Source organism: Sceloporus undulatus, chromosome 1 (assembly GCF_019175285.1).
Source record: "Sceloporus undulatus isolate JIND9_A2432 ecotype Alabama chromosome 1, SceUnd_v1.1, whole genome shotgun sequence".
Classification (NCBI taxonomy): domain Eukaryota; kingdom Metazoa; phylum Chordata; class Lepidosauria; order Squamata; family Phrynosomatidae; genus Sceloporus; species Sceloporus undulatus.
In genome coordinates, this window is record NC_056522.1 from 282709116 (window position 1) to 282734104 (window position 24989).

General features: G+C 41.0%; 1 protein-coding gene across 1 annotated transcript in view; it reads right to left on the minus strand.

Annotated features, from left to right (window-relative positions):
* Nucleotides 1-24989, minus strand: part of SPON1 (spondin 1) — a 433156-nt gene that overhangs the window by 279291 nt on the left and 128876 nt on the right. The window contains exons 4-5 of the mRNA XM_042474844.1: nucleotides 23298-23371; nucleotides 9758-9880 (exon numbers count right to left, since the gene is read on the minus strand). Of these exons, the coding sequence (XP_042330778.1) occupies nucleotides 9758-9880; nucleotides 23298-23371 (197 nt within the window). The remainder of the gene's footprint in view (nucleotides 1-9757; nucleotides 9881-23297; nucleotides 23372-24989) is intronic.

A 24989-nucleotide genomic window follows, 5' to 3' on the forward strand; every position in this document is an offset into this window, starting at 1 on the left:
TTAAAACCACAGCGAGGGAACAGAGGAAAGACAAAACAAAAGTTCCCCTTTTCCCTCTGCTCCGTGGCTTTAATGGAGGGAGAGAGGGAGAGAGGAAGGGCTGGAACGCCAGTTTGCCAAGCTCAGAGATAGAGAGAGAGAGAGAGAGAGAGAGAGAGAGAGAGTCCCTGTGACTCCTTTCGCTTTCGTTTCCTTCAGAGTCCGGCTTCCACTCCTCCTCCTCCTCCTCCTCCCCCTTCCTCCCTTGTGCTTTTGCAGAAGAAGGAAGAAGAAGGGAAGGAAGGGAAAAAAGGAAGGAGGAATAAGAGGGAGGGAGAACTGAAGAAAAGAAAGAAAAGAAAGGGAGGAAGAGGAAGGGGAGAAAGGAAGAAAGAAAAAAGGAAGGAAGGAAGCTTCTAAAAGGAAATATAAAAGAAAGAAAAGGTGACTTCTAACTTTTAGCTGTTATATCCATGTACAATATAGTATAATAATAATAATAATAATAATAATAATAATAATAATAATAATAATATCCCTTACCCAAAATGCTGAGGATTAGATGTATTTTGGATTTTGGAGTTTTTCAGATTTTGGTATATTTATATACAGTATTATGTCTAATGGGATATTATACTGGGAGATGGGATCCATGTATGTTTCATATGCATCTCATAGACATAGACTGAAGGTAATTTAATGCACAATATTTTTAAAATAATGTTGTGCTTCTGCATACTGAGCTTCAGCAAAACCCTGAGACCACTATGCCTTGTATAATTCAATAATTCAGTAATTGATCTAAACCTTCAGGATTTCCAAGTTTCCTTGAGTTGGGGGTCAGACTAGATGCTCTCAGGGTCAGTTTGGGGTTTTGGAAGTCCAGAGAAAGGAGACTCAGACTCTACTCTGGACATTTCTCCTGAGAATGGACTCATGTTTTCAAAAACAGTCATTTCTGGATTTTTGCAACAACAAAAAAGAGGAGGGTCTGTGATGCAAAAAGGCAAGAGGCTTCCTTCCAGCCTTGTTTTTTCTCTTTTTTAAAAGACAAATAGAATAAAATACAGTTAGCTGGCCCTTTTTCAGCATGTCAATGGGGATGCTTTGATGGAGAGTTCCTGCATGGCAGAATGGGGTTGGACTGGATGGCCCTTCTAACTCTATGTTTTTATTATTAATTAATTAATATATGGAATCAATCTAAGATGATGAATCGTGGCTGTGGAGTCCTATGGCCCTGCTCCAGGCAATGCTAGGCTGCAGGCCCCATCATCCAGCAGCACCACAGACTGATGGGAACTGCAGTTTAATAAGGCTGCACACTGCAGAAATAATCCAGTTCGACACTGCTTTAATGCTATGGAAAATCCTGCGATTTGTAGTATGTTGTGCCACCAGAGCTCTCTGACAAAGAAGGCTAAATGTCTCACAAAACTACAATACCCAGATATTGTTTTTGTTGTTATTTTCTTATATCCCGCCTTTCTCCCAATATACGGACTCAAGGTGGTGATTTTCCATAGCATTAATCTATAGTATATCTTTCTACAATGTAGATGGACACCTCCATTACATAATTTGTTGAGGATGCTTTGACTGGGAGTTCCTGCATGGCAGAATGGGGTTGGACTGGATGGCCCTTCTAGGGGTCTCTTCTAACTCTATGATTCCATGATTCTGTAGCACTCTGAGCCTACTGTGATTTTAATAGTTTTTAAATGTATTAAGGTATAAAGTCTTATAATGTAAGCCATGCACTGATGGACTATTGCACTATAATTTTTTATTGATTGATTTTATACCCTGCCTTTCTCCCAAAATAGGATTCTCTTAAAGGGGTTTGTTTAATATAAAAAGAAAGGAACGTATAATGGCTTGGAATTAAAAATTATGGTAGATAGATAGATAGATAGATAGATAGATAGATAGATAGATAGATAGATAGGTCTTGGAATTAAAAGGTGTGTGTGTGTGTCTCAAAATTAAAAATCCCTCTTGGAAGTGAGAATGAAATGTTGTGGATGCAGCCTGGGTTCATAGCTCAGCTCAGATGTTGGAATACAGTGTCTCAAAGCATGAGCAGAGTGTCTCTGAGCATGAACAGAGTGGCTGCCGCTCATTGCTCGAGCAGCTGCACTTTGCTTTATTGAGCTGAATTTATCTGATGTAAACACCTTCAGAGGAAGGACTCAGTTTGCATCTGCACTGAAAAAATAATCCAGTTTGATGCCACTTTAACTGCCCTTGGCTCCATGTTGTGAAATGCTGGGATTTGTAGTTTGTTGTGGCACCTGACAGATGACTCAACTACAGTTCCCAAGATTCCATTGCACGAAGCCATAACGGAAGTTAAAGTGGTGCCATCAAGGTGTCGAGGGTAAACGCTCGACCCTCTTTTTGTGTCTTGGGGGGGCTCTTAGCCTCTCAAAATGGTGGCACTTAGTCTTGACCCCCCCCTTCCCAAAATCCTGGCTACGTCCTTGCTGCCTTGTTTTAACAAAGATAGTGATGATGATGATGGTGATGGTGATGGTGATGGTGATATCAGTCAGCTTCAGAGGCATGTGCTCACTCTTTCTAAAGGCAAGACAGTGTGACTTTCCAAAGGGCCTTTTCTGTGTGTTTTGGGTGCTTGTAATGCTAACAAGGCTGTCTTGTTTTAACAAGGATAGTGATGATGATGAAGGTGATATTGATATCAGTCAGCTTCTGAGGCATGCACTCATTCTTTCTGAAGCCGGGACAGTGTGACTTTCCAACGTCTGAAATATGCAAGACATCATGTTAAATATAAGCCATGTTAAATGCCCAAATGTGCTGTTGTGTGTGTTTTGGAATGGGGAGGGGGGCTTGGTCAGAAAGGGAAGTACATTTCTGCCAACTGTCTAGAAATAATGCCAAAATGTCCTCCATTTTGAGCATGCCTAAGAAACATGTGTTTATATTAATGCTTTTTTTAAAAAAAATTAGTTGTTCGCATGTCCTCCATTCTAAAAATATGTCCTACATTTGGGGCTAAATTTTGTCCTATATTTGACCTACTTTTTTTTTACATTTGTCCCGGTTTGGAGCTTGACAGTTATGGCAACCCTATCTGTTCTCCAACCATTTCATACACCTATTTGTCTGGCAGAAGAACTGCATCCTCTCTGCCAAAATACTCCAGTTTGACACCACTTTAATTGCCATGGCTCAGTGCTATGGAATTCTGTAAATTGTAGTTTGTTGTGGCACCAGAGCTCCTGACAGTGTCCCCAAACCATAATTCCCAGGATTCCATAGCACTCAGCCATGCAGTTAAAGTGGCATCAAATTGGATAATTTCTGCAGTGCAGATGCAGCCTAAGTGCCAGTACAGACCAGCAAAAGGAGTCGGCTTCAGCGTGGCATGGGGTACGCCATACACCGCATGCCCTGACTCCATGCCCAAGCCAGCATCACGCTGCCCACTCAACCAGATGGCAGACAGCATTTTAGCATCGTGGAGTTTAGATGCCACACACCAAAGAAATGGTGAAAAACACCATTGCAGTGGCAAAGGCACCCTTTCCCATGTGCAAAAAGAAGCAGCTTTCTACCACTTCTTTTTGCACTGGGAAATGGCCAGATCAGGGCCGCCTGTCTTTGGCCTAAGTTTCATTTAATTCAGTTATTATCTAGATTTTCATCAAGCAATTTTATTTTATTTTTTTGCCAAAATGCTTTATGGCTCTATCTAGTCTGTTTAGATAGCATTACTCAAAGATAAATGGACTGTGATGAGGGATAGAAAGAGAGCTAGTTAGGTTTGCATTTCCTCACAGAAATAACCATTTCACACTGTCTGAGACTGGGAAGAGGAGGGGAAAAAATCTCCCCTTACAAAATGGTATAATTTTTGAAGCATATGATTGAGTTTAGTAGGCAAAAAATGTGCATGAAAACCAGGAATACATCTGAAATGTGTGCCAGACTAAAAAGGAATGCATTCAAAAAATGAAGTCAATAGAAAAATGTATAAAAGGGGAAAAATTGTTTGTAGTTGTTAATCATACTCAAGTCAGCTTCAACTCATAGTGATCGTAGATGAGACATCTCCAAGACCCCCTGCCTTGAGCTCATCTGCTCGGGTCCTGCAGGCCCAGGCCCATGTCCTCCCTGGTCGAGTCTATCCATCTGGTATGTGGTCTTCCTCTCTTTCTACTGCCTTCCACATTTCCTAGCATCATTGTCTTTTCTAAGGATTAATTTTCCATCATGATGTGGCCAAAATATGACAGGTTCAATTTAGTCATCTTGGCTTCCAAAGAGATTTCAAGTTTGATCTGTTCTTTGTCCTCTTGGCTGTCCATCATGCTCTCAGTACTTTTCTCCAGCATTACATCTCAAATGAATTGATTTTCTTCCTATTAGCTTTTTTCACTGTCCAGCTCTCACATCTATACATAGTGATAGGGAATACAATGGCTTGGACAACCTTCATTTTAGTGTTCAAAGTTATGTCTTTACACCATATCATCTTGCCCAGTTTTTCCTAATCCTTGTCTTCTTTTGATTTCTTGACTGCAGTCTCCATTCTGATCAATATTTGAATCAAAGTATGGGAATTCTTTGACTATTTTAATTTTCTTGTTGCAGCTGATCAGGTAGGCCAGGAAAGCATGGGCTGAGCTGTGTTATCCTGGCCCCAGTGCTCACTCAGTTTGGTCCCTGGGTCTGCATAGGAACAGGGGGGTATTCACACACCCATCCCCACACTGACCCATGATCAATGAGTATGCCTTACTTTGCCACACAATTGCTTTCACTCAGAAGCCCCCCATTGCCACATTGGAAACAGGGCTCCTGGCCATGTGGGTGTAGCTAGGTGCCCTATTTTCATATCAATATGTGGGAGGAATGGGTTCTGAGTGAAAGTGATGACTGCCAAGGTAAGGAGTGTGGTGTGTGTGATATAAACAGCCAGGTTTTGCAGTGGAGTTTCTAGGAAACTCATCAGAAATCCAGGGGTATTTTACCCTAGGGTAAAAGCTGTCTACCTCAGAATTGGGCCTGATCTTCCAGATCTGCATCTGATCTGGCAGGATAGGCCCAAAGCTGCCCCAAGGTTTTCAGCCTGCACCATCTGAACTAGAGAATGTTTGGCTGTGGGGGGAGGGGAGCTGAGCCTTTTGGCCCATGTTGACAACCCCACTGTCAAGAATGAATTCTTGTAGTTATGTTTAATGTTAAATATTAATCCACCCTCGGTACTGTCCTCCTTGACTTTCTACATTAATTGCTCCAAGTCTTTGTTTCTTTGTGCTAGTGGTATTATGTTGTCTGCATATCTTACATTGTTAATGTTGCTTCCTCCTATCTTCACCCCCCTGCCTCTGAGTCTAAACCTGCTCTGTGTGCGATATTTCTGCATGCAGTTTAAATAAGTAGGGTGATAGTATGCAGCCTTGCCTGACCCCTTTGCCAACTGGGAACCATTTGTTTTCTCTGCATTCTGTCCTGATGATAGTCTCTTGTCCTGAGTACAAGGTAAGCATCAGGACAATCAGATGTTGTGGCCCCCATTCTTCTAAGTGCAAGCCATAGTTTTTTTGTGAACCATGCAGTGAAAGGCTTTGCTGTAGTCAATAAAACACAGACAGACTTTCTTCTGGAATTCCTTGGTGTGCTCCACACAAAGATGCATCCATTTTGGAAAGAAAATACACAGATAAATTTGCTCTGATCTCCATGTGGAAATAAAAGGAAATGGGAAAACAGTCTTACAATCCAGTGCAAATCCAGGGGCCCTTTTATGCCACAGTTATAGCACTATGACTCCACTTTAATTGCCATGGCAACATTCTGTGGAAACATAGTATGTGCCATTAAGGGATCACGTTTTGTACTTCTGCAATTTCTCAGGATGCAGCTATAGCTATATGAGAGGTTTTTGCATCCCTAGTTATGAGACAGGCTAAGTATGCAGATCTCAATGGACTTCTCCCACTTGAAAACCTATTGCTGTCCCCCATTTTACCATGTAGCTCTTTCCCATATCAGTTCCCTCAAATGTAATATCCTTGTGATAAATTCCTCATTCCCTCAAAGGTAATATCCTTCTGATAACGTTGTAGTTCCAGGTACATCTTTAAGAGCAATTTGAAAGGATCTGCTTTGAAAGAAAAAGTTTACCTAGAATAGCATGCCACCCTGGATCCAGTGACATCACTAGGGGAGTGCAGGGAGTGCGGTCCACACCATGTGCTATCCCAGAAGAGGGGTGACATCTGGTTGGATTCTCCTCCCATTGTGCCCCTCTTGGCTTTGCAGTGACAGTGGAGGCCTACTCACGAGGAGGCATCTGAAGTGGCAGTGAAGGAATGGCCCAAGCACACCTCTCCCAGCTTTGCTGCTGTGGTGGAGAGGGCCAAACTCCCTTCTTCTGGCTTTGCCACAATAGTGGAGGCCTCCTTATGAGGACATCCCTGCTACCAAGATGAAGAAGAGGGAGAAGCACACCCTTTTGGTTGTTGTCTTCCATGGCATTGGTCTCCCTGCATCATGTGATATCAGGAGTGGGGACGCCACTGCCTGGATCCATCCATTCAGTTTTGTATGAATCATGGGCACATGTGAACTCTCCCTCTTTCTCTCTCTCCAGCATATACATGCACACACACTTCTTATAGTGAGAAATGAACACATGAACTGCTGTGGACCACACTGATTTGAATATAACACTCACGGTTGCTGACAGAATTTTATTGTTATAACCTCCTCTCTGGTAGAAGGATTCTTAGCACAAAGTTACCTTCACTGTATTCTGAGTCCTTACCCTCTTAAAACCTGGAAATTGGTCCACAGGCTGCATCTAAACTGTAGAATTAATGTGGCTTAATGCCTCTTTAACTGCCATGGCTCAATGCAATGTAGATTTTTAGTTCTGGGAGATATCTAGCCTTCTCTGTCAGATTGCTCTGGTGCCACAACAAACTACAAATCCCAGGATTCGATAGGATGAATCCATTACAATTAAAGTAATGTGAAAATGTATTAATTCTGCACTGCGGCAGTAGCCTTAGCTTTTCCCTTCAGAGTGATTCTTGTAATATCTTACTGATCACTGAACTGAAAACTTGCACTTTGTTTCCACATGGGGCCAACCAATCTATGTTTAAAACCAATGTGACCTTGGCCAGTTCATTGTTAATACTAGTCATACTCAGAGCCAAATGAGGTAGTGGTGGTGGGGGCTTGAGTTCAAGATTCATAATGGACAACTTATATTTTCCAAAAACGAACAAGGGATGAGAGACTGATTCATGTAGATATGTAAGCATCAGTGTTGTTAGTCTGAGGACATCTTGGACTACTTACTACTCCTGTTTCCTAAACAGCATGGCCAATATAGGTCACGTACCGCCTCCCAGTGTAACCCAGATATGGTGTGAAGTCCACTTCTAGTTTAATTTTCCCCCTTTTCACTCAAAAATGGATGAGGTATTTAATCTGATTTTAAAATAAGTTGCACTTCTTGGAATATTCAAAGAACATTATTCTCATATTTTAATATGAAACAAACATGGAAAGGTGATTCTCTGGGGGTTTCACAAATAGATGGGTAAACAGCATGCAGCCTGTAGGCAGTGTGGTGTTGAACTCTATTCTAACAAGTAAAACAGTGGTTTTAGATTTCACTTGGAGCAACCCCTAGGAATGCTGGGAGCAAGAAAGCTGATTGCTTTTCCAGATGGCCTAGAAAGCCAGCACGTTTTTTTCTGCCATTTTGACTAGCTTAATAAAAATGATGCATTCAGATAGATTTTATATTTATGTTTCCCAAAATAGCAAGCAAACATAGCAACAGAAGATACCCACACAATTTAGAAAAATGCTGATGAAGTAGCAAAATAATTTCATCTATTTATAAGATTCATCAATATAGCCAAAAGGCCCAGACCATAAACTTGATAGATATTTTGCGTCAAAATACTCCCCTGTACCCACACTCCCTATACAGTCTCAGCTGTGAGAATAGCCAATTAGGTTAATTTGTTCTGCAACCTTAGCTTCACAGCAGCAAATTCTAGCCACAAATTTTAATACGTCAATATAAACTCTTTTATTAACATGCACAGCTCTATATTTGAACTAGGTAGCATTCAACTTAATAAAGTTGAGACAAAAATCTATGTAGACTGTATCAAATAACTTATGTACAGACAAAGTTCTGGTGCCATGAATGTCAGTATGCCACATGGGGACATTGCAATATTAAAGAATAAAATTAGACACAAAGCCTTTAAACTTCAGTAATATGTTGTCCATTGTGTGATCTTTATTAAAGAGAAAATAAATGTGACTCAAAATTCAAGGTCACTTGGTTGGTTTCATTGTCCATGTAGTGAAGCCAATATTTATAGATCAACTGTGAGATCTGAATAGTAAATCAAAATAAATTGAGCAAAGCACTACAAAATTGAAAGGGTTGGTGGCAGGAGGCTTTTATGTCAGTGGGATGTGAATCTGCTCCAGGTTTTGACCAGAACTATAAATGACCGAACCTCTTTGGGGAATAGATTTCAGCACCTTGGTTAGCTCCTTCTGTGTTAATATAAAACCTGGACTGCATGCAGTGCCCCAATGACTAGATGCTACTGTCATCTCTGCCACACAAATAGGCTCAGATAGAATCTCTTTGTACCTCTTCTCAGTCCAAAAGCTCTAATGTGAAATTCAGGATGGAGGCAACATTCCTTCACTCACCAGCACCACAGAAGTCCTTCAGTTGTTGTGGCTGCCCGGATTTAAAATGGATTTTAGTGGACTTTTGAGATTGTGGCAATGGTGCCACAAATCATAAACATGAATAGCAAAATTCGCAAGTCTACCTTGCATGTTGTGTGAGTCGTATGGCTTCAAGTCATTTCCAATTTATGGCAACCCTAAGGCAACCCTATCATGGGGTTTTCATGGCAAGATTTGTTCAGAGGAGGTTTACCATTGCCTCTCCCTGAGACTGAGAGCATGTGATTTGCCCAAGGTCTCCCAGTGGGCTCCATGGCTGAACTGGGAATCAAACCCTGGTCTCTAGAGCCATGATCCAACACTCAAACCCTGATGCCATGCTTATAATGTCATAAATGAGCAGAATGGCAGCCTAAATGTTTAATTTTTGTATGGTGTAATTTTAAAAATTGTATCTGTTTTAATATTTGTTAGACATCTTGTGTCCGAGACTGGAAAAAGAAGTGGAAATAGTATTTTCCCAGATGATACTACTGCTATAATGTGAACCATAGACACAGATGAACCTTGATTAGAGTAATTGTGTCTGACAATATCAGATAGGATGAGTACACTCCCGAGTCCTTCAGACTGTAGTGCTCCACTTGGTCTTCTCCAGAGGCTTACAATGTGCTGCTCTAGCTGCTATTTTTTTTTTTCCAAACCAAGGTGATGTCATGCCATTTTGGAGGATTCAAGAGCAATATTTCCAGTTAAGGAGTGCCCGGCATCTGACACAAAGCTATTTTGAACTACAACTCCAATAATTCCTGACAACTGTTATGCTGGCTTGGGCTGAGGGGAGTTGTGAAATTCAAAAACATTTGGAGATCACTAATTTCTAGTTCATCCCTATCTTAATGGGGCAGCGTTACAAATGAGAACAGATGAAAGATCATGATCCGATATCAACCCCATCACATTTACTTGGATGCTGATTCTAGGCTGCCTTGTTCAAATGTAAAATGTGAAAACATGGGAATTATAAGCATTGGGTAATCTACTATTGGTAAACAAACAAACTCACGTGGATAATCTTTTGGATGTGACTTCTCTGACCAGTTTCCATAGAAGGTAAGCCTATATTTAGCAGTTCCACAGGCACAGCAATCCAATATTGGCTTATCAGTCACACCTTCTAAGGCCGAGTCTAAAAGGAAGAAATAAAAGCCATTAATATATTGTTGTGTGAGTAATTTAAAATATGTTTTATTAAAATCAATCCAAACACAATAAGTGAGTTGGCTTAAAGTTTAGACACCTGAGGTTCAGCTAAGGCAGTAGTCCCCAAACTGTGCCCTTTAAAAGATTTTGGACTTCAGCTCTCAGAATCCCAGACAATTGGCCAACATGGTTGAAGCTTCTGGGAGCTGAAGTCTACAGTCTCTTAAAGGGCACAGTTTGGGGACCACTGAGGTATTCAGTTCAGAATGTTAAGTTCTGTTTTGATTTTGTTTTAATGTCACAATAATTTCTTGATGTGTTTAAGAAGCAAAAAGCTATGTAACATGTTAAATCAGGTATCAACATATGACAACTGCCAAACTATTCCAGTGCTGATTTCATCCTTCATTGCAGCTTAACATGATTAAGTCATTTGGCATGTGTTAACATATTATTGCTAGCTTCAACAGAAGCCACTAATACCATTGGTTTTATTGACAGCTGGTGGCTTCCATGTCACCAGCAATTAATTTTCTCTTGATTTCAGTCTATACTTTAAAAAGGCTATCAAGATGTTCAATCTATTTAGGAGACAGAGTTCTATAATAAACCCTTTGATGCTTGGGCTAAAACCCTGAACACATCGATTACCTGGAAGGTACCATGCCAATGTTTTAGTCAAAGAATGTCACTGGTTTCATAGTCAAAGAAATGAAAACATTGCAAAAATGAAAGTGACCTATGACCAGGCATCTCTGCCACTTGGATAGCTTCAACTGAATTTACAAGAATGGTACAGTAGATACAGTGTTACATGTAAATGTATTTGTAAGTAGACATTGTTTGGAATCCCATATTAAATGCATGTGGAAAATACATATATGAAGTGCTTTCCTGCTGCTTTTGATATGAGAATACTCTTGCATCCTGTAGTCCACCATTGAAAACAACTAATTGCCAAGTCATGCTGCCATAATATAGTGAGCTTGTAATATTTGTTGTTGTTGTTGTTCTGTAACATATAATAATAAATAATAATAAATTCTTTATTTATATTTCCCGCCTCTCCCTGCGGATCAAGGCGGGATCATAGCATAAGATAAAAACATACATATTACAATATATCCAATAAAATCACAGCATTACTAAAAAGACTAGCTCGTCTATTTCCATCTTATTACAATTGGGGTGGGATTCTTTCTGGGTTGGTTATAGTAGGTCGGTTGGGTAGGCCTGCCAGAAGAGATCCATCTTGAGTGCTCTCTTGAAAGCTTCCAAGGTGGTGATAAGACGGATCTCTTCCGGTAAGTTGTTCCACAATTTGGATGCCACAGCAGTAAATGCCTAGTGGGAAGTTGTTATTAATCTTGCTTTTGGATAATCAAGTAGATTCTTCCCTGATGTTCTGAGAGCGCAGGGCGGATTGTGTAGAGAGAGGCATTCCCTCAAGTAACTCGGACCCAAGCCATGTAGGGCTTTAAAGGTAATAACCAACACTTTGTATTGCGCCCGGAAGCTAATTGGTAGACAGTGTAAAGATCTTAGCACTGGTGTGATATGGTCCGATCTAGATGTTCCTGTGACCAATCTGGCTGCTGCATTCTGGATGAATTGAAGCTTCTGAACTTGCTACAAAGGTAGCCCCATGTAGAGTGCATTACAGAAATCTAAATGAGAGATTACCAGTGCAAGTACCACTGGTTCAAGGTCCTTTTGGTCCAGGTAGGGACGCAGTTGATGTATCAGCCGAAGTTGGTACCATGCACTCCTGGCCACTGCCTCCACTTGAGATTTCAGCTGTAGAGACGGGTCCAGGAGCACTTCCAAACTGCAAATTTCATCCTTTAGGGGAAGTGCAACCCCATCTAGGACTGGTTGGCAAATCTCCATTCCTGGACCAGGGATTCCTATCATAAGTACCTCTGTTTTCTCTGGATTCAACCTGAGTTTGTTTTCCCTCATCCAGCTCATTACTGACTAAAGGCAGGTATTCAGAGGGGAGACGCCATCCTTGGTCACTGCAACAGTCGGAGACATAGAGAAAAAGATTTGGGTATCATCAGCATACTGATAACACCATGCCCCATGTCTCCAGATGATCTCTCCCAGCGTCTTCATGTAAATGTTAAACAGCATGGGGGACAGAATGGCACCTTGAGGGATGCCAGATATCAGCTCTCTTTTACGAGAGCAGCTGTCCCCCAGCATCACCATCTGGAATATACCTGAGAGATAGGAACAGAGCCATTGGAGCACAATGCTCCCAATACCTAACACTCTCAGGTGTTCCAGATCAATGGTATCGAATGCTGCTGAGATGTCCAAGAGCACCAACAGGGTCACCCTTCCCCTCTCAATGCCCAGATGGAGATCATCAACCAAGGTGACCATGGCTATCTCGACTCCGTATCCTGCCCTGAAGCCAGATAATTGGCTTCATCCAAGACAGCTTTGAGTTGGAGGGCAACTGTCCTCTTGATCACCTTGCCCAAGAGTGGTAATAAAGAGACTGGCCTGTAGTTATTTCTTATCAGGGGGTAAAGGGAGGGTTTGACCACCGCTTGTTTAAACTTAGATGGAAATTTCCCCTCCCTGAGGCTGTCATGGGGTTTTCTTGGCAAGATTTATTCAGAAGACATTTGCATTGGCCTTCCTCTGAGCATGTGACTTGCCCAAGGTCACCTAGTAAGTTTTATGGCCCTGCTGGAAATCAAACCTTGGTCTTCAGAATCATAGTCTAACATGCAAACCACTAGCCATGCTGGCTTCCCCCTATACTCCTACACCCACATAATTTATTATTTCTAAGTAGCTATCTGTATGATTCCATAAGCATTGCCTGTAGCGAATGAAAGCAGTTCCACTGATGTGTATCAATGTTCATAACATGCAGTTAATTCTTAGACTGTTTAATTTAAAAAGAGTTAACCATACATCTTGGAAGTGAAATATAATTTGCTACCTTCCCAATACGAAAGGCCCTCTGTCATATTAAAACAGATTGCTCATGTACCACTAAACAATATTCACAACCCATAGGTTGACAGTATATTTTACTATAATTATTAAAATAAAGTATACTTATGGACCAGGACTAAGTGTCTGAATAGAGCTTTCAATGCTGAACACAGGAAAATAACATTCAAAAGGTTTTAGTGCAGAAGTATTGAACCACATTACATAACTGCATTTGTATTAGCACAGTATTAATCTTCTTTATTACAACTCCGGTTATCTGACCTCTGGACTTGCCTTGTGACTACGCTCCTGCCTCTGCCCTTTGCTTTGCTATCATGTGACCTTTGGAGTATGGACTGCTCCTTTGTATACTTCCTTGCTGTGCTGTCCTCAGTAGAGGTAAACAGGATACTGGCTGTATTCGGGTCTGTTCAAATTACTTATTCACACTACCAATGATGCAGATATTTTTAAAAATAAAACTTGAGGGGAACCCAATATCAATTATTCCGGGTTAAGTGAGTTATTTAATGTACCTCTCAAACAAGAACCTTAATCAGGTGCATTCGCAATGTGTGTAAATAACAGAGGGGTTGTTCACACTACATTTTAAACTGGTTTGCAAACCGGTTTAAATTGGGGTTGTTCATAATTGCACTGGGTTTTTCTGACTGGAATTCAGGCGATCCTAGTGCAAATCCCCCTTAACCTGGGTTTTTCAGAAAATGGTATTTTTGCAGTACTTTTGAAAAGAACTGGTCTTTTTCTACCATCTGCAAATGGACACTAGAGATTCAATTCAATGCCGAGGAAGGGAGGGGTTAATGCACAGAGAGTTCATGCCCATCCCTTTGCTCTCTCCCAGCCAAAGCCAGGGAGGGGTTCTCCCAGGAACATCATTAGTGTACTTTTTAAATAAAATAAAATAAAAATAAAATAAAATAAAATTTGACAGTTTATGCACACTATTACAATTGCATGGTCACAATAACAGTACCAATGCTCACATCGTCAGTATGACAAAGGTGTGCATGATTTGTTTGAAATTAAAACAACAACAACAACTGATCAGTGGAATGGGGGTAGAGAGTTGTTTTTTCCGCTTTCCTCACAAATAAAACCACACAAGACCACGCTCTGACTTCCTTCTCTCCCTCTCTTTTTCCTCTTCCCCCTGTCCTTCCCTTCCTCTGCCCTCACCGCCATGTCCTCCTCTCTCCTCTTCCTACTTCCCCCTCTTCCTACTTCCTCCTTCATGTCCATCCTCTCTCCTCCTCCTCACCACCGCACCTGCCCTGTGTCTGTCCTCCTCTCCTCTTCCTCATCTCCCTCCCTTCTGTTCCTCCCTCCCCTGCACCTGCCATGTGACCCAGACACTACGCCGAACCTCTCTCACATGCAAGAACGGAGCAGATTTTCAGAATCAGGTGGTGGATGAATCTCAGTATTCCATGTCTTTGGGTGGCTAAATTCATATGATCCAAAAACTGAAGGGCAAACTGGGAGAGAATGTTGCAAGCCAGGCTTCTGAAGTGGAAGGGATGCTGGATGCAGGGTGATTTACTCTGAAGTAAAACCAGAAAAGAAGATTTTGGATGGCAGCCTTTCCTCCACCATTCCTCATGATCAAGGGGAAATTCTTAAATAAAACTGGTTTAGGATGAAAATCCAGTGTGGTGAAGTGGTTTGAGTGTTGGACTACAGCTCAGGAGATCAGGGTTCAATCTCCTGTTGAGTTGCACTGAACAACAGCTCTGAGAGGCTTTCGGGGGGGGGGGTCCGCCAGACAGTATGATGATAATGATGATAATAAATTTTATTTATGCACCGCTTTTCCAAAAGATCAAAGCGGTTTACATAGAGTTTAAAACCAATTAGAAAACACATCATAAAATAGATAAAACCAAGAGCACTAAATACAATATACAAATCTAAAAACAATCATTCAATCAATCAATAGGGTGAGGTAGAGAGTCAATGGGATCAGAGTACACAACTTCATTTTCCAGGGAGCAAGGCTTGACAGATGGGGAAGGTTTTAAGCCTCTTTTTAAATGTTTCCAGGGGGGTGATAAGACGGAGCTCGTCGGGAAGACTATTCCAGATTTGTGGGGCCGCTACTGAGAAGGCCATCTGGGAAGTAATAACATATTTAGAAGGTGGCATTTCCAGCAAGTTTTTCCCGGTTGTTCTGAGTGTGCGGGGCGGATTATATGGGGAGATGCGGTCCCTCAAGTAAATCGGGCCCAAGCCATGTAGGGCTTTATAGGTAATAACCAACACCTTGTATTGCATTTGGAAACGAATAGGCAGCCAGTGCAGATCTTTCAGAATAGGTGTTATATGGTCAAACCTGGAAGCACCGGTGACCAATCTGGCCGCCATATTTTGTACTAACTGAAGCTTCCAGGCTTGGTACAAGGTTTGCCCCATGTAGAGCGCATTACAGAAATCCAAGCGAGAGGTTACCAGAGCATGTACCACTGTTTCAAGGTCCCTTTGGCCCAGGTAGGGTTGCAGTTGGCATATCAACCGAAGTTGATAGCAAGCACTTCTGACCATCGCAGCCACTTGAGATGTCAATTGCAGGGACGAGTCCAGAAGTACTCCTAAACTGCGAACTTTGTCCTTCAGGGGACGTATGACCCCAATCAGGACATTTGGACAAATTTCCTTTCCCAGGCCTGGGGAACCTATCACCAGTACTTCCGTTTTCTCTGGATTCAAACTGAGTTTGTTTTCCCTCATCCAGCCCATTACCAACTCCAGGCAGGCATTCAGAGGAGAGATGCCATCCTTAGTCACTGCATCGGTCGGAGACACAGAGAAACATATTTGGGTGTCATCAGCATATTGGTAACACTGCACCCCGTGTCTCCAGATGATCTCTCCCAGCAGTTTCATTCCACTTTTAAACAAAGTGGGGGACAAAATAGCTCCCTGAGGGACACCAGATGTCAGTTCCCTCTTAGAGGAGCAAGTGTCCCCCAACTGCACCATCTGGAATCTGCCTGAGAGGTAGGAACGGAACCACTGGAGTGCAGTGCCCCCGATACCCAACTCCCTCAGGCGTTCCAGAAGGATGCCATGGTCAATGGTATCGAAAGCCGCTGAGATGTCCAATAGCACCAACAAGGTCACACTTCCCCTGTTGATGCCCAGACGGAGATCATCGACTAAGGCGACCATGGCAGTCTCAACTTCATAACCCCCTCTGTAGGTGTGCATCATTTGATTGGCAGTTTAAAAAAACCCAAGAACAACCGAAATGGCAACTTCATTTTAAATTGATACAAATGGCAATGAACTCCAAAAGGGTTAAATTGCCACAGAGAAATTTGATCAGGGTACACATAGTGGGAACTTCACTTCAGTACTGTATCATCAAATTTCCCTGGATCTACCTGGCAAAAAACACGAGTGAATGAGGTCAGAGAGTCAACCCAGATTCATCCTAGATTATTATCAAAGTATAAATAACCCCAGAAGATGAGGTCTCATGCAGGACAAGAGAATTGCACCTAAAAACAAAATAGTCCCTTTGTTCTTTGGTATTATGACCACCTGGATATGCCTAAATATGCATCCAATAAAGCAGGGGTAGGCAACTTTTTTGAGCCGGGGGCCGGGTTGCTGTCCCTCAGACAACTGGGACGGGGGGCGAAGCCAAAAAATAAATAATTAAATAATTTTAAAAATTAAATATATAAATAAACCAGGACAAATGTAGGACAAAATTTTCAAATGGAAGACACTTTTTTAAAAAAATGGAGGACACATGAAAAAATTTGCTGATTTTTAAAAAAATATTAATATAAATGCATGTTTCTGAGGCTTCTATAGACAATTGCCCCGCAAAGGCCCCGGCAGCAATCGGCGGCAGGACCGGGCTGGGGCCGGTCCCAAGGCCTTGCCGGGCCGCATCCAGCCCGCGGGTCGCAGGTTGCCTACCCCTGCAATAAAGTATTATCATTAGTATCTGATATTGCTGTTGCTATTATATGTCTTCAAGTCATTTCTGATTCATGGTGACCCTAAGGTGAACCTAACACAGAATTTTCTTGACAAGGACTGAGAAATTTGGCTACCAGTCCTGAGGAATAGCAAAATAAGGACTCAGCAAATGCAAATGGGAAACCATTCAGAGTCAGGGGCTTTCCCAGCAGATAATGATCACCAATTAGCAGACACTAATCCTCTTTTGCATTAGCCTCCCATCCTGAGGCTGGCCATCAGCACAGAACAATACACATGCAAATCACTCCTGCATTCCCAGGCTCACACAGTGTGTGTGTGTGTGTGTGTGTGTGTATACACACACCCACTTTTTCCAGGCAAGCATTCTCTGAAGATGCCAGCCACAGATGCTGGTGAAATGTCAGGAAGAAAATCTTCTAGAACATGGCCGCATAGCCCAAAACCCCCACAAAAACTATATCATGCTTTTATTCAACTACATGTCTTACATTTTTCATGGTTTGTTTTGTGATTGGCCATTAAAGGGTGAGCATCAGCTCAGTCATACATCTCTGTGGAATCTGTAATATGTGAACCATCTTGAATTTTCAATCTGTAAGCCCCTTGAGTCCAAGTCTTGGGGGAAAATGGGGTATAAATAAGCCAATTCACTGATTCATGTACTGATTGAAGTTCCTTTGTATGAGAGGGAAAAAAAGGCTTATCCAGGGAATATGCATTTCCATTAATGTCAGCTTTGACCCTCAGTGAGCTGGCTGACATATAGTTACTCATGAGTAACAATGACATGATATCTGTAACTATCATCAAGGAATGTTCCCTGCTTTCTCTCACGATATCTCCAGCTGGCAATAATCATCAGGAAAACTGTAAAAAAATAATAATGCAAGTTCCTTTTCCTTTAGATACGTGCAGTTTCATAGCAAGGATACATTTAATGGGGAATGTTTTCAAGCAAGCAACTCCTCATTTACTTGTGCATTTACTGCTTTTTGATCTTACTTTTTCACCTCAAATAGCACTCAGTGTGGCATAAAAAATAATTTAAAACAGAAAAACCATTAAAATCATTATAATGAATAATTATGTTGACCAGAATTATGCATGCATATGTCTTTTAAAATCACCATACAAGGGGCTATCCAGCAGCTCCTTGCACAATGCCACCTTGAAAGCTCACTGCAAAGGACAGATGCATGCTCCTTTGGCTATTAGTGGAAGGAGCAATGGGACAGGTAACACACAGCTGCTGCGTGGAGAAATGCCCAGTCCTGGATTTCCATAGTACCCTCTGGAAAGAGAGACAGCTCCTATTTGCTCTGCACTGCAGAAGCATCCCTGGATCCTGTCTGGTTACCTACACCCAATCCAGCCACTAAATGGCCCAAGGAGTGTGTGCTTGCTATTTCAAGCAGGTTCAGACAGCATCCTAAGGCAGCTCAGATGGCTCCCACCTTGCTATCCTTTCATAAACAAGTCAAACGTTCCTGTTCTGAGAATTTTTAGGAATTGACTGCAAGAGTTTTTCAATAGCTTGTCATTTTATTGATTTCTGTCTTTTACCTTTATGGATATGTTTGAAATGATATTAATACTATGTGTAGTTTGACTATATTTTAACTATTTTGTTATGTATTTAACTTACGTTTTTTTAAAGTCTTTTTAAATGAATTTGTTTTAATTGTTGCAAATCACTTTGAGACCCAGTTTTTTGGGGGGAAGGGAATGGGATATAAATGAATTACTAACACCATTAATGTTTAGATAAAATACTAATACCAATGTTAATAGCAAAGACAGAATGGCACAAGTGGCAAGTTAGACTCCCCCCTTACATGGTATAGAATCCCAACTGTTATTCTATTTTATATGTGGAAACAGGGGTGGTACATCCCACAAAAAATAACTCTGCAAGCTTCAGTTCCATTCAGAATGACGTTTTGAATACAAGTGCCAAGGATATGTACTAATACAGTATTTAATAACACTACTATAGAAAGGGTGGCAATGTAACACCTTTGAATGCAAAATATTTTTCTATTCCAGAAACAACTCAAATGTGCTTTAGATTCTTGACAAGTTCTTTTCCTTTTAATGCTCCTTTCGATTTTTCTGTATTCAAGAACATGAAACAGATGTCTCAATTTCATTTACGTAACTTGCTCCAGTGACTTCACTGAACACATTCTCCATAAAGAGCAGTTTCAAATTGAATGCAATCTGCATTTCTAAATGGACTTAAAGTGAAAAAGCCCAGCCAGTGTCAAATATGTCATATTTATTAAATTCAATTAAGCATCTTTCAGCACACACTACAGTGTATTAAAAAGAAAGAAAGAAAGCTTATCAATGTCAAGGCCAAATTGTGCTAATCCAAATTTCTTGGGTTTAAGGAAACTATGAAGGGGAGGGCCTCTTAGCATTCTCTCAATATGGTAATGTTTCCTAATGGTCAGAATGAAAGAGGCAGAAGTAAGGTGAGCTTGCACCCATTATTTCTGAATTTAGCTGCCCAAGGAAATTACCAGTCCTTTTAGAGAGATCTCAGAAGCATTCTCTGGAAGGCTTGTGTATAAAATTATGTAATTTGGATGTAATTTCAAAAGAAGTTATGCATCAAAAAGAAATGTATTTTACAGCCCTCCCCAAAGTGCTCTGTTAGCTGAACACTTCACAAAAGGGTGAGGGGGATACATATCTTAACCTTTTTTGGAACAGAATTCTGGATATTTGAGCAAGGAATATTTCCTGCTAATATAGTTCCTTTCATGGTTCTTCTAAATGATGCATTTTTACCTGCCATCAAGCATACTGAAGCTAGAAAGCTAAATTGGTAGGCATACCAACATTGAGGATGGCGCCACAAGATGTTGTTTTACACTTCCTGCATCACATGTCTAAGTAATGCATTGAGAAGCACATTTGAAAGTCAGGGCCACTCCTACCATTAATCAAAGTGAAGCTATTGGCTCAGGTGTCAAATTCTGGGGAGGTGTCAGCAAGCATTTCTCTGGACTTTACCACAGGGGTCTAATGTTGGCCTCAGAACGGAACGGAATGAGTGGGGGATGGATTTTACCGCACACAAGGAAGTCCCTCACTTGTTCCGTTCTCCCCTCTTCCATGCCCATTCTGTTCCAGAGGCAATGATTTTTGAGAACTGTTCTGAACAGTTCTCAAAAATTGCCCCCTCTTGAACGGAATGGGCATGGAAGAGAGGGGAATGGAACAGAATGGGGACTTTTGCGTGTGGTAAAATCTGTCCCCCACTTGTTCCGCACTTGTTCCTGCCCCTTCCGTTCCGTTCTGAGGCTAGACCGAGGAGGACCTGTGCAGTAAAGTTCTCTGAGTGCTCTGAGTTCCCCAGCAATTCCCCTGTTTCAGAGAATGGAGCTGCCTGTAACATATGGCTTGGCCTGCATGCACCCTCTGAAGAACTTTAAACCCATTGGTTGAGTTGAAGAATAGTTTTTCAGAAGCCTAAGCTTTTCATGGAATGGGGAAAGGGTGTCATAGGAGATGTCTGCGTAAGCCAAAAGGCCAATGTTCTATCTGACATTGTCCAGTTCAGAGGACACAGGCACAAAGGCAGTACAAAATTAAAAGGTTTAGTAGATTAAATGATGGTGCAGACACTTTCATACAGTAGATAGAGGCCAGAGTGTATGGTGCCCACAGATCACATTTGAAATGGGTATATCTTGCTGACCTTGCCCCCAGCCACATAAAAAGGGGCTCCACAAGAGGGATATCAACTTTTTTTTATTTCGTCCTTGCAAGAAAGCATATTTTAAAAGGTCCCCCCCATCATGATTATGAGCATTTTTGCACCTGCTTTGGTGATTTTTATTAATTTGGGATTTTTTTCTAAAAAATATTTGTGTATATATTTGTGTATGCCAGCACAGAAGCTGTAAGTACCTTTTCATCCCACTGTTATATTAATAGAGGCCAGAAGGCCATTGAATGCGTATGCTACTTGTGTGGTAGTATCATTGGCCACATCCTGACTCTTCACTTTTCTTATTCAACTAAAATGTTGAAGAAGTATCTAGCTATGTGAGGGAGTATATCATAAAGATTTGTGGGGTGGTCCTTTTCTGCTGCCACCACTAGTAGCAGTGGGCCATATGCCAGCCTAAGAGAGGGTTTTCTCACCTGCAGCACCCTGATTATAGAATGCCTGGTGAGTGGACTAGCATAAGCCTTCTTTTGGTTCTAGATGAAAATTTGGCTTTTCATCCAAGCTGTGTGAAGTCGAAGGCTTTCATGGCCGGCATCTATAGTTTTTTGTGGGTTTTTTGGGCTATGTGGCCATGTTCTAGAAGAGTTTCTTCTTGACGTTTCACCAGCATCTGTGGCTGGCATCTTCAGAGAATGCTTGCCTGGAAAAGACTTGGGTATATATATTGTGTGACCTGGAAAGGCAGGAGTGATTTGCATGTATATTGTTTTGTTGCTAACGATAGGCCTCAGGTCGGGAGGGTCTGCAAAAGTGGATTAATGTCTGCTTGATAGTTCTCATTGTCTGCTGAAAGATTTCTCATTTGCATTTGTTGAATCTTTATCTTGTTATCTTTCAGGACTGGTAGCCAAATCTTGTTTACTTTAAGGTTCTCCTCTTTTCTGTTGAAATTGTCCAGGTGTTTGTGGATTTCAATGGCTTCCCTGTGCATCCTGACATGGTAGTGGTTGGCATGGTCCAGAATTTTAATGTTTTCAAACCGTATTTTATGCCCAGGATGGTTTGTAACATGTTCTGCTACTGCTGATTCTTCTGGCTAACCCAGTCTTCAGTGTCTCTCGTGTTCCTTGATTCTTGTTTGCACATTGCATTTAGTGGTCCCTATGTAGACTTGCCCATAGCTGCATGGTATGCGGTAAACTCCTGCAGCTGTGAGAGGGTCTCTCTGGTCCTTGGCTGAGTGAAGCATTTGCTGGATTTTCGTCAATTTGTAAAGCATTTGCAGGTTGTGCTTCCTCACCACTCCGCCTATTCTGTCTGTGACTCCTTTGATGTATGGTAAAAATACCTTCCCTTTGGGTGGCTGCTTGTCTTCACTCCTCTGGGTTTTCCTGGGCCTGACAGCCCTTCTGATGTCTGAGCTGGAATAACCATTAGCCTGTAGAGCCCGGTCTAGATGCTTCAGTTCATCTTCCAAGAAGTGGGGTTAGCAGACACGTTTTGCTCACTCTACCAGTGTTTTGATTGTGCTTCTTTTTTGTCCTGGGTGATGGCTGGAGTTCTTGTGCAAGTATCGGTCTGTGTGTGTGGGAACACAGCCAGATCTTCTTCTCCATGGCTCCAAATGTTGAAAGTGTCATCCATGTATCGGAACCAAGTTGTGGGCTTTTTCGGTGCTGTTTCCAGGGCTTGCTTTTCAAAGTGTTCTATGTAAAAGTTTGCTATCACAGGGCTTAGAGGGCTTCCCATTACTACCCCATCTCTCTGTTCGTAGAATCCAAGCATTCAGGAGCTTGTGAGATCACAGTTTGAATTCTGATCCATATGTTTGCTGTTTTGGTTTAAATATCTAAATAGTTTTAAAGTTTTTAAACTTGTTTTAAAGTGTTTGTATTGCTTCACAATCTGAAATTGTGGTTTTATTGCTTGTACCCTGCCATGAGATTTGTCAGTACAAGTCCATTTTGAAATACTTCAGTGAATATGTAAAATAAACAGTCTATTAATAGAGAATATAGCAATTTTCACAAATGCAACTCTATCCATTAACCATGCACATGACAGTGACCCAACACTGGTGTAGTTACCACTGCTGTAGGCTCAAGTCACAACCTAATTATGTTTATTCTGAAGTAAGTCTCATTGTTTCCTTTGGAATTAATGACAGCCTCAAGACATTTTCTGATCTTATCAAGTCATCCTACTTTCTATGCTGATACCTGGGGAATGAATTAATTCCAATCCTACAAAACCTTGACCCTCTTCATATTTACATTCAGTCAACAAAGTAAACATGGGCAGGATACAGAATGTAAATAGAGAGAGTATTGAGGTCTATTAGATTTGGAAGGAAATTCAGTTTATCCTACCAGCAAAGGGAGACGTCAGAAAATAGGCAGGGGCAAAGGTAGACAACTGTGGCCTTCAATAAGTTTTTAGGCTGCAGTTTCCATTAGCCAATATTCATTGCAATGAAGGCTCATGGGAGCTTCAGTCCAAAAACATCAGCTGCTCACCCCTAGTCTAGATCCTATAATTGGTTTATAAGGACAGGGAGGGATCCAAGCAAATAAAAATAAAATTCCCATGACTACAAGAGAAGACTGTCCCAAGTGAAATCAATGAAAGTTTAATTTCAGCTGACTTGTGCTCCAAATTGCCAGAAAGAAATGCCAGGGCATGTCTGACTTGTGTTTCGATTGGCCATCTTGGTGGAGCAAATTACATGAGGATGTCAAGAGAATGCTATGAGAAAGAGGAGAGTGAATAATGTACAACATACCTTGCTCACATAGCCTCTTGGTGAGAGAGCCCTCATCTTGAAAATAAATAATTCGCTTTTGCACAATGCTTGCCCTGTTGAAGAGAAGGAAGCACACTGTTCATCAAAGGCATTCAATAAATAATAAGGAGTTAATAGTATAATAGTGCAAAGACAGCAAATAACAATATTCAGCCAATAGTTCAGTTGTGAGGCCTTATAGTCAGATCCATATCAGTTTATTTGGAAGGAAAGTTTGTGAGTAGGTCTGTCCCATCACTCCTCAGTGAACCATACCATTTGCTATCCAGAGTGGACAAATAAATTATCTAAATTATAGCACAAACCAGCAATGTATATGGAGGAACTGGATATCACCATCACAGATATGTTTGGTGAGGACATGGAGGGAGCCTCCTCAGTGGTTGCTCCCAGGTTGAGAAATTCTCTCCTATGGGAGGTTTGGTTGTCACCTTTTTCCTTTCCTTTCACAATTAGACAAAGACCTGTTTATTCAGGTAGGCCTTTGGCTTATTTATATGACAGAAAGAGTTATACTGGGGTTGTTTTTATCTTTTTTTAAAAACTATGTCGTATTTCATATTGCTGTAATGTTCTTTTTTCTAACTGAACTGTCATTTAATTGGTTTTTAATTTTTATATAAATAAAAGCTTCAGCCACCTTTGGATCCTTACCAAGAGAAAAGTGGGACATAAATTAAATATAAATGAATAAATCAGTGTAGTTTTTAGAGCCAGAGCTGAACAGAGAGCATAGAGAAACTCTCTGATCAAAGTACAACCATGGGACTATATACGACTTTGCCAATCTCCCCAGCCCCAACATTTGGGAATATTGCATGTAAATATGTGTTGCATGCCATTACATTCTAAACTATTAGTTTAGAAATTAAAATTTTAAACAAAATACTTTTTACTAACAAATAATTACATTATTTTGATTATTACTGCTAAATAAATCTAACATTCCGATATCTGGCCTGAACACAACTCTCCCATAGAAATTAGATCATGATATCCTCCCCTGAGTTTTAACTGAAATGAAGCTGCCGGCTGCCAGAGATATGATAACAGTGAAGGATGACTTACTGGTATACACATTCCTTAGCTATCATATAAGCTTGATAAGTCCGCATTCCTAATACATTAGAACAAAACAAATTGTTGCCAGTCCCAATTAAAAGGAAAGAAGTTTGAACACACACATAAAGTTTGAAAATCACATCACATAAAATCATGACAGAAATAGAGTTTGCTCATCTACCTACAGGATCGCCTCCTCCCATATAATCCACCCTGTATGCTCAGTTCCTCTGACAGACATTTACTCCAGTCATCCAGGACTAGATTGACAACTGTCAGCCAGATGACCTTTTCTTCAGCCTCCCCTAGACTGTGGAATGACCTGCCATAAAAGATTTGAACTTAAAACAGCATTAAAGACCAGTTTCTTCCAGCAGGCTTATCCTAATGATTTTTAAATTATGAATTTTAAATGTTGAATTTTAGAAGAGGATTGTTTGATTATGTGTACATTTTATTTATTCTTTTAAATTAATGTGTATTTTAATAAATGTTTAAACTGATGTTGTTTGTTAATTGTTGATGCCCTGCCTCAATCTATGGGGAGAGGTGGACAAGAAATAATAATAATAATAATAATAATAATAATAATAATAATAATAATAATAA